This window comes from Palaemon carinicauda, chromosome 24 (genome assembly GCF_036898095.1).
Source record: "Palaemon carinicauda isolate YSFRI2023 chromosome 24, ASM3689809v2, whole genome shotgun sequence".
NCBI lineage: Eukaryota > Metazoa > Arthropoda > Malacostraca > Decapoda > Palaemonidae > Palaemon > Palaemon carinicauda.
This window is the reverse complement of record NC_090748.1, coordinates 850,458-860,457: the sequence shown is the minus strand read 5'-3', so window position 1 is coordinate 860,457 and position 10,000 is coordinate 850,458. Positions and strand designations below refer to the sequence as shown.

The 10,000-nt window shown below is 33.4% G+C and overlaps 1 protein-coding gene and 1 long non-coding RNA gene across 2 annotated transcripts in view; one reads left to right on the top strand and one right to left on the bottom strand.

Annotated features, from left to right (window-relative positions):
* LOC137617788 (retinal homeobox protein Rx1-like) overlaps positions 1 to 1,745 on the top strand; it is a 113,275-nt gene extending 111,530 nt beyond the window's left edge. The window contains exon 4 of the mRNA XM_068347749.1: positions 408 to 1,745. Within this exon, the coding sequence (XP_068203850.1) occupies positions 408 to 1,019 (612 nt within the window). The 3' untranslated portion in view covers positions 1,020 to 1,745. The remainder of the gene's footprint in view (positions 1 to 407) is intronic.
* LOC137617789 (uncharacterized) overlaps positions 1 to 10,000 on the bottom strand; it is a 596,344-nt gene that overhangs the window by 344,884 nt on the left and 241,460 nt on the right. The window lies entirely within an intron of this gene.

Here is a 10,000-nt window from a genome sequence, read left to right as displayed (position 1 = left end):
TGACGTAGCCTACAATAATCAATCACAGAATAATGAACAGACCATCGAGATAATCAATAATAAATTACATATGTTTTAAGTTCATGGTTGGGAAATCAGTTGCTAAATTCAAGGCTTATAGGTGGAAAAATATCATGAAATCCAAATAGTTTTATAAGTCAAATTTCTCAAGGCATGTTAATGCAATCCTAAAAATTATTAATCATGAACTGATTGTAAAGTCTAAACACTATAATTTATTAATAATAGATAAAATATTAATCAATTAATCCACATTAAGATTAGAACTTTAACCAAGTATTCTATAGGATTTTTTTAAAAAGTTTCAATAAGCTTTATAACATTATTTCTATGCATAAATTGCAATTGTAATAACTTAATAACTTCTTTCCATTTTATTTCAACAGGTCTGGTTCCAGAACCGAAGAGCCAAGTGGCGAAAACGCGAGAAGGCTTTGGGACGGGAGAGCCCCTCCTTCCTGGGGGTTGACCACCCCTTGGGGGGAATGCCAGAGCTTCCTCTCCCATTGGCTCCACCACCACATTCCGTAGCAGCCGCTGCCTCCGCAGCCGACCTGCTCCACCTCCATGCTCTTCACGCCCTCCATTTACACCCATTCCTGCACCCTTCCCACCCGTCCAGCCTTCACCACAAGGCTACGGCAGGACCTCCACCTCCACCCCTCCACGCCCTGCTCCACCATTACATGCTTCCTCCGGGACTCCCCATCCTCCATCACGCAGCCAGCGCCGCCCAGGGCATCCCAGTCCCCTTACTAGGTACCTCTACGGCTGCCTCTAACAGCCCAGAAGCCTCTCCCGCCCATTCGCCACCCATCACCACCCTCGCAAGTAGCACGTCTACTACATCAGCAGGCGCCCCAGCTTCCCCGTCCACAACTTTGCCATTGGACTGCCGTGGGGCTTCTGTCGATCTCCTGCGCCTCAAGGCTCGGCAACATCAGGCCCTACTGGAGCGCCTTTCGCCGCCTACATCAGGAGTCCACGCTTCTTCTTGAACGCCAACGGCTGTGACCTCCAATTGGCACTTGGAGGTTCGGACCAGCAATCCAACAAGAATGATGCGAGATGAAAGTTTTGGGGACAGACATTGGAAAAGTCTGTTTTCGAAGATTTCAGAAACACCCACGAAATCACAATTGAAAATTCCCTGGCAGAATGTACGAAACTTAGGAACAATCAACTAGGTAAATTTCCATTACCCCATCAGGAGTAAGGGACACTTTTAATACTGCATTCTACAGTAATGTAAACAATAATAGGATAAACAAGGATCGTTTTGACGGAATCTTATGAATGTAATTCTCCAATCCCTTTAGAAGATGACTTTTCTGTAGGTGTTAAAAGTGGATTAACATGTGTTAATTTTGTGTTAATAAAGATGCTCTGTGCGCAGTCGAGATAAATATAAAGATTATCTGTACTTTGAGAAATTTAAACAGATTAAAAGTGCCAGGAATTAAAAAAACAAAAATCTGCTAAATATATCCCGGTGATTTGAATAAAAACATCGAGGTACTTCTTTTCAAATCTGATCATTATTTCATTGATATTGATTTAATTAAAATCGAAGTTTTTCTACTTATACAACTAAGCTTTTTTTTCCTTCTATATAAAGTAAAATGTTAGAGCTTTAGGAATTTATCAATTATTTGTTGTATATATATATACAGTATATTGTAGAGAATCATCTCATCCGGTGTTCGTTTTCATCTTCTCAATATATAAACTGTGTGTGTATGTGTATGTATATTTGTATATATATGTATGTATGTATATGAATATGTATATATATGAATATGTATATATATATATATATATATATATATATATATATATATATATATATATATATATATATCTCACACAACACAAAGGGTTTTACTAACCCTAACAAGAAATTATTCTTATGACTTTGACTGAAGATTTCAGAATTTGAATATCGAAACTTAATCTTTAGAGTTACAGATTGTCTTTCACGAGTTAGCGTTGCCCAGTAGTGTTCCCCCTTATAGGCAATTAGCCAAAACCATTTCCCAAAATAAGCCTTAGCATTGCTATTATAAATCACAGTTCCATTAATTCCATGCGAGCCTTTTTGCCAGATTTCCATCTCTTATCTACATTTTCATCGCTTCTACTAATGTTCTTGGATGTTCTATTTTCTTATACTTGGAACTTTTCCTTTAGGTTCAGGTACAGAATCTACAATTTCATCTCTTATACTTATACTCTTGGAAGTTTTACTTTCTTATACTTGGAACTTTTCCTTTAGGTTCAGTTACAAAAGTTTTAACTCGATTCCATTGATTAATTCGAGCCTTTTTGCTAGTTCTGCATCTATTATCTACATTTTCCTCGCTTATACTTATGGTCTTAGATGTTCTACTTTTTTTATACTGGGAATTTTTCCTTTAGGTTCAGGTACAGAATCTACTTTTCATCGCTTATACTTATATTCTTAGATATTCTGTTTTCTTATACTTGGAATTTTTCCTTCAGGATCAGGTACAGAATCTACATTTCCATCACTTATACTTATATTCTTAGATGTTCTTACTTACTTATACTTGGAAGTTTTCCTTTAGGTTCATGTACAGAATCTACATTTTCATCACTTATACTTATATTCTTGGAGGTTCTACTTACTTATACTAGGAAGTTTTTCCTTTAGGTTCAGGTACAGATTCGGGGATGAGTAGCCTTTGCAACGGCGCCTCTTTCCTGATTATTTCGGAGTAAATTACCACCAAGGCGATAGAAATATGCATAGTTTCATAACTTATAAATAACCTGTATGATTCTACCGATGAATATATAAGAAAATACTCTGTGGTAGAAACTTCTGTGCGAGGTGGCTGTTAGGCGCTAACAGAGAGGCGAGGTGAATGTAGCGGACTTTATTCAACAGATTACGAGATTATATGCAAGCAGTTGAAAGCAAGAATGTCGCAAAAATTCAAACAATGTGAAACATGCGATGGCAAGCTTTAACGGGTTCTCTATTATCAGTGCGGGAGAGAGCGAGACATAGAAGTAAAGTTTATTCAACAGATAACGAGATTATATACAAGAAGTTGAGAGCAAGAATGTCGCAAAAATTTAAACAATGTAAAACATGCGATGGCAAGCTTAAAAAGGTTTTCTATTATCAGTGCAGGAGAGTGTATGAGCGTGTATGAAACATGCGCAGTACACCTCTGTACTGCAAAATGAGATATTACTGTATGTTTAAATGAAGCTGACTTGGCGAAAATTAGTAAAGACTTATCACTATTTCTAAATGAAGCCGACTTTTTTTTTTTACTTTTAACACTATTCGATCAAAATCATCAGCAGCAGATAAACAAAAAGAAATATAGATTCAAGGTTTAACAGAAAACTGAGTAACAAAAATTATCATCATTTCCTTACATATACACTATGCAAATTATATTTTCCGAGAGATATCCAAGAGCTAACTGGAACTAAAATTACAGTTATATAAAAAAACGATACTTGAAACAACAAAAACGGATACAAAATTTTTTATATATATAATTATAAAAAAAATTAAGAAGGATTTTCAATATTGTCTCTCCAGATTCTTGGAATGATTTTGAAGTACACTGTTAAAAAAAAATAATTTCAATCGGAAAAATTCCGAAAAAAAATATACTGTTCTCAGCCGTATTTCAGTAAAATACAGGCGACCGTAATTTTACCATACTTTATTACATTTTACGGGTTGGTGACCGTAATATTACTCCTTTGCTTTAATATAAACGTTTTTAAAATGGTAAAATCATAGAATAAATGTTGCCAAGAATTTACCGTTAATTGATGCAAATTTTTTAGTGTACATAATTTAATCTCAATACAAATATATACATGAAAGCCAAACAACAATAAAAACCATCAGAGAAATTTAAAAACAGATAAATATTTATAATATGGCCAGGTAGATTCCGATAAACACCGAACTTTGCATAACTATGAATTGCCGAGAATAGAAACATCTGGGGCTCTCTCTCTCTCTCTCTCTCTCTCTCTCTCTCTCTCTCTCTCTCTCTCTCTCTCTCTATAAATGAATAAATAGAAATATCTTTATACATTAATAATAATTTGAAAAGCCAACATTTATGGATTTTTGTTTAAGGGTCCATTTTAACAACGACAGTAGAATTTCGTTATCATTCTCAACCAAAGTTTTCGATTTCTATCTATCTCCATGGGTGTTCACACACATATACATACACACATGCGCACATATATATATATATATATATATATATATATATATATATATATATATATATATGTATATATATATACACACACATGTACATATACTGTATACATATATATACATATATACATACATATATATATATATATATATATATATATATATATATATATATATATATATATATATATATATACATATATACATGTATTATAAATATACATATCTACATGATATACTCATGTATATATATATATATATATATATATATATATACACATGTATTATAAATATACATATCTACATGATATACTCATGTATATATATATATATATATATATATATATATATATATATATATATATATATATATATATATATAACCACACTACATACATACATATATTTACACACATATATAATCCTTCTCGTGCTCATTTTAAATCATACTCATAGGTCTTTGTCATCTCTGAAAGTTCTTAACATGAAGAGGCTAATTCACTCTCAAGAACTGACTTTAGATGGATCTCTCCAGACCCGAGAGAGAGAGAGAGAGAGAGAGAGAGAGAGAGAGAGAGAGAGAGACCCCCTTGGTGTCACCCGTGAAGTATGTCTTTAAGCCCTTATGAATAAGGTGACGGGCGTGCGGGCGGGCTCTTTAATGCCTCTTTATCAACCTATCATTTAGGCTGATCAATTGACATCACTGACACGCTTAATTGTCGCTTGGGTTTAAGGCCTTTGAGGGGTCCCTTTCACCCCAATGCCACCAATGAATAGAGGTCATTAGACCCCCAGACCTTTTATCGCCGGGTTACGACCCTTTTTCATCAATGCTCTCAAATTCTTTATTGACAAGTAGTCTGCCAATCTGGCCAATTTTGTCATGAGATTAGGCCATCGTGGCCCGCAAGGCAACGCCGCATAGAGGCTAATTTCGTCCTCGCCGGCAACCGAGCTCTGGCCTTATTGCCAGACGTCGCCGATCTCAAAATTGGCTGTTTAAACAACCTTTATTGACAATGGCCGGCAAACCCAGCTAATTTGGGAAGTTCACGGGACAGTGATGCTAATTAATTAAGACGGTAAGGTCGTAATTGGCCTGGCACAGGTCGAGGAGAATATTAGACAGCGTTTATTTGCTCCCTCCTTAACAATACACTCACTGAGCTACCCAAAGTTTTCGAGATGTTTTGTCTTTTATGCTCTCTCTCTCTCTCTCTCTCTCTCTCTCTCTCTCTCTCTCTCTCTCTCTCTCTCTCTCTCTCTGTTAATGTTTTGGGTTAATCTCTCTCTCTCTCTCTCTCTCTCTCTCTCTCTCTCCATGTTAAATGTTTATGACTTATATTGTGCCTCTACATCACAAAATAAAAGAGCACACACACACACTGGGAGACAGCAAAAAAAAGAAGAAAAAAAATCAGCAGAAATCAAAAACCCTTACATTGTCTAATCATTTCCTTAAGAAGCCAATGAAAACGTCATTACGTCAACAGCCCCCAACCCCCCAAAAACCATGTTTAGCTTCCGGCTGAAGCACAAGCCCTCGCTTCCGGTTTCTCCCCTTCTCTCTTTTCTCTCTTTCTCTCTCTTTTTTTTCTATCCTAGGCCAGCAGTGGTTGTCTCTCAAGTCTTCTTCAAGTTCCCCCCTCTCTTTTTTTCTCTTTCCGTCTTTTGTATTTATTGGTGCCATAGACTTTTCATAGTATTTTGGCCTTAATGTGATTCTTGTACACCATTAATGTATGTCTGTGTCCTAAAGTATTGTAGCCCTTCATACTTATAACATGGAATCGTGTTTGAATCTAGAGAATTATACACAAGGGTACAAATGTACAAACACACAATCCACACACACGCACATACATACATACATACAAGTATATATATATATATATATATATATATATATATATATATATATATATATATACACACATACATGTGTATATATATACATACATGCATGTGTATGTATATATATAAATATAAAAATATATGAATATATATATATATATATATGCATGTGTATTTACATAGAGAGAAAAACACTTAAAACGCCCATAAAACAAGTCTATACCATTCTCACGAATAAAAAAAAATTGGTTAAGTATTCTCCTACTATGAAATATTTGTTCATAGTAGCGACGGATATTTATAACTAATGTATGATAGAGCATAGTTCCACCTCTCTCTCTCTCTCTCTCTCTCTCTCTCTCTCTCTCTCTCTCTCTCTCTCTCTCAAAAAGGCACTTAATTTATTTGATCCAATTAGGTCACTTCTATGAAGGCTACATTGAATAAGGCAAACCATTATCTCAACTTGCATATATTCCCCAAGAACAGGCCTATTTAACCCCCCCCCCCTGAGAACAGGCCTACTTAACCCCTTCACACCAGAACTTCCTATCCCCCCCGCATCTCCCCTAATTTTCCATTCGTAACTGTCACTCATTAATGCTCCATGTGACTGTTGCTTTTAATTTCTCACAAGATGTAACAGTTACATTAACATGCTCTGTAATGTGACTGTTACAGTTACATAACTTGAATTGCTTCATTACGGTGTTAGTGTTTGTAACATGTACCATTAACATAGTTCATGTTTTACAATTTACATAATACTAATCCAGATGTTTACATGTCCATAGTCAAGTACTTGATAAAATAAGAGAAATTGTACATATTTATAGTTAGAGAAATTAAAATGTGTTATGTATTAAAGTGTTTGTTTGATAACCTTTAAATATTACATACCCAGGGTCTATTCCCATAAATGGTCTCTCAAAATTCTTAAAAGCATTGGATGTTTAAAAAAAAATGTATAAAAAAAAGCTCATCTTATATTCCAATACATGCAAGAAGATTTATATAAGAAACAAGGAATGAGGAAAGTAACATTTTTTTCTTTAAAGAAAAGGGACGATTCATGGGGGGTGGGGGGTGGGAATCACCGCTAAAAACTGTAAAGAATTGTCAGAATTTCTAAGCAAATAAGAATATGAAAATAAAGTTGCCATGCTCTCAAGGAAGCAAAAGTTTAAACGAACATTATTACCTTAAAATCCATCGTTCTCTGTTTAAAGGTTTAAAAGTCGTTCAAGAATGGCAGAGGCAAGGGACAGTGACATTGCCCTAGAAAGGAGGATAATGCCCTAGAGACTGGCCATATGTACATATAATCAGCAGCCAAGCTCTCTCTCCCCTCAAACATGGACTAGAAAGGACCAGGCAATGGCTGCTGATACTCAGCAGATAGATCTACAGTAGCTCACAAGGATAGTGAGGTTCCAGACAGAAGAAGCTATCAAGTTTGAGGGTGAATCGAATCCCGGTATGGCAGAACGCCAGGCAGGAAAGTTTCCAATGGGCGACAGCTTCGAGTAAGTTGAATTATGGGCAGAAATGGAGGATGAATATGCTGATGGTTCTACTGTTCAAGAACCAAGTGACAAAATAAAAAAAATAATATGAGAGGAAGTTTTTCTCTTAATGAAGTATTGCTTCATTCACACACATTACTAGAAAGTTCCATCACTTGTTACTTTCCCTGTTGGGACCCTTGAGCTTATAGCATCCTGCTTTTCCAACTAGGGTTGTAGCTTAGCAGGTAATAATAATAATGATAATAATTATAATACTAATAATAATAATAATGATAATAATAATTATAATACTAATAATAATAATAATAAAAGAAATCCTCAATTATACATGAATAAAAACATTGTCTTAAAGAAATTGTGCAGCTCTTTCACGTAAAAAATCTTTCTCAAAACATTTTTGGTACATCATCATCACCAACATTAGACGCTGTTTTCTATAATATTAAACTTAATAGAAAATGAAGATATCAATTTTCTTTCATGTTATGAAATAATCAGTATATTTAGCATATTTTTAGCAATAATTTAACTTTTATAAATAAAAGTTTAGTAAAGTCTGGGCATATATCCTATATAATAGAGAGCAAGTTTATATATATATATATATATATATATATATATATACATATATATATATACATATATATACATATATATATATACATATATATATATATATATATATATATGAATATATATATATATATGAATATATATATATATATATACATATATATACATACATATATATACATACATATATATACATACATATATATATATATATATATATATATACATACATATATATGTATATAATATATAATATATATGTAAATAATATCTAAATAATATATAGTATGTATATAATATACATGATATATATAATATAATATATATATATATATATATATATATATATATTATATGATGTAATATATAATTTATATAATAAACATATATATATAATAAATATATATATATAAAATATATATTAAAATATTATATATGACATGCCATATAACATATGAAATAACAAACAACAAAACTGATAAATAACAAAACAAATAACAAATAGCCAAAATAAAGAGACAAATAAATAAATAAAACCAATAACAAAACCAATAACAAATTTGAAATAACAAATGATATATGATACATGATATATGATGATATGTAATATATAACATATAATATATATATATATATATATATATATATATATATATATATATATATCTGTAATTTATAATATATATATATATATATATATATATATATATATATATATATATATATGTATGTATATATATATATATATATATATATATATATATATAATTATATATATATATCTATCTTTCCTGTAACGCTGACCGGAAACCGCTCGGAAAACAACAATTTCCCACAAATTGCCCAAACTACCGTGTTGTGGTTAAGAAGGAAGGGAAGAGGAGTGAGAAGAATTGAATTTGAGCGCTCGTGTGCATATCTCAATTTCTAGCCGCAATTTTTGACGGGTCACATACACTAGTATAATGATAACCTATTCATTCACTTTCATTATCATTATTATTAGTATCTAAGTTACAACCCTAGTTGGAAAAGCAAGATGCTATAAACCCAAGGGCTTCAACAGGGAAAAATATACAAGTGAGGAAATGAAATCAGGAAATAAACGATATACGATATTTAAACAAATCGCTTAAATACAACCAAAAGAAAAAGTCAGTTGAAAACAACAAACAACATTTTAAAAGCTGGTTTACCCCTACCCACAACCCATCACCCACAAACACCTAACTACCCCCCCCCCTCCCCCCACCCTCTCACAGTCTGGCCAACAAGCAACAAATCCACGGAGTTTGATCTCTCCCGGACCAAAGAGTGAAAATAAATTTGATTATCGGGAAATTCTCTGGCGAGCACAAATGCTTTTAAAAGTTTTTTATTTGTCTCGTGGGTTTTCGGTATGCTAAACTTTTTCTATTTTATCTAGTTAGGTTTGCCTCGGGGACGGATGTCCAAATAAATGAACACTAGACAATTAGCGGATTCCGCCACTCGGCATTTTGATGTCAGGTGGCCTGTCTCGCTCACTCAAAATGGCTGGCAGGAATTCATCAATTTCGAAAACGTCATGTATAATTAATATTTAATGCAATGTGGTACTGTTTCCTATGTGGTCAATGCAAATATCAAAGTATGTATATACATACATACATACACACATACTAGTGAACGCGACCCGTCAAAATTGACTGATAAATACTGGGGTAGATACGCACACATACAGACGCAACCCTTTTTCACCAGGGTATGACAAGGCCCTCTCCCCCTACCCGATGGAAGGAGAGATCCAGCG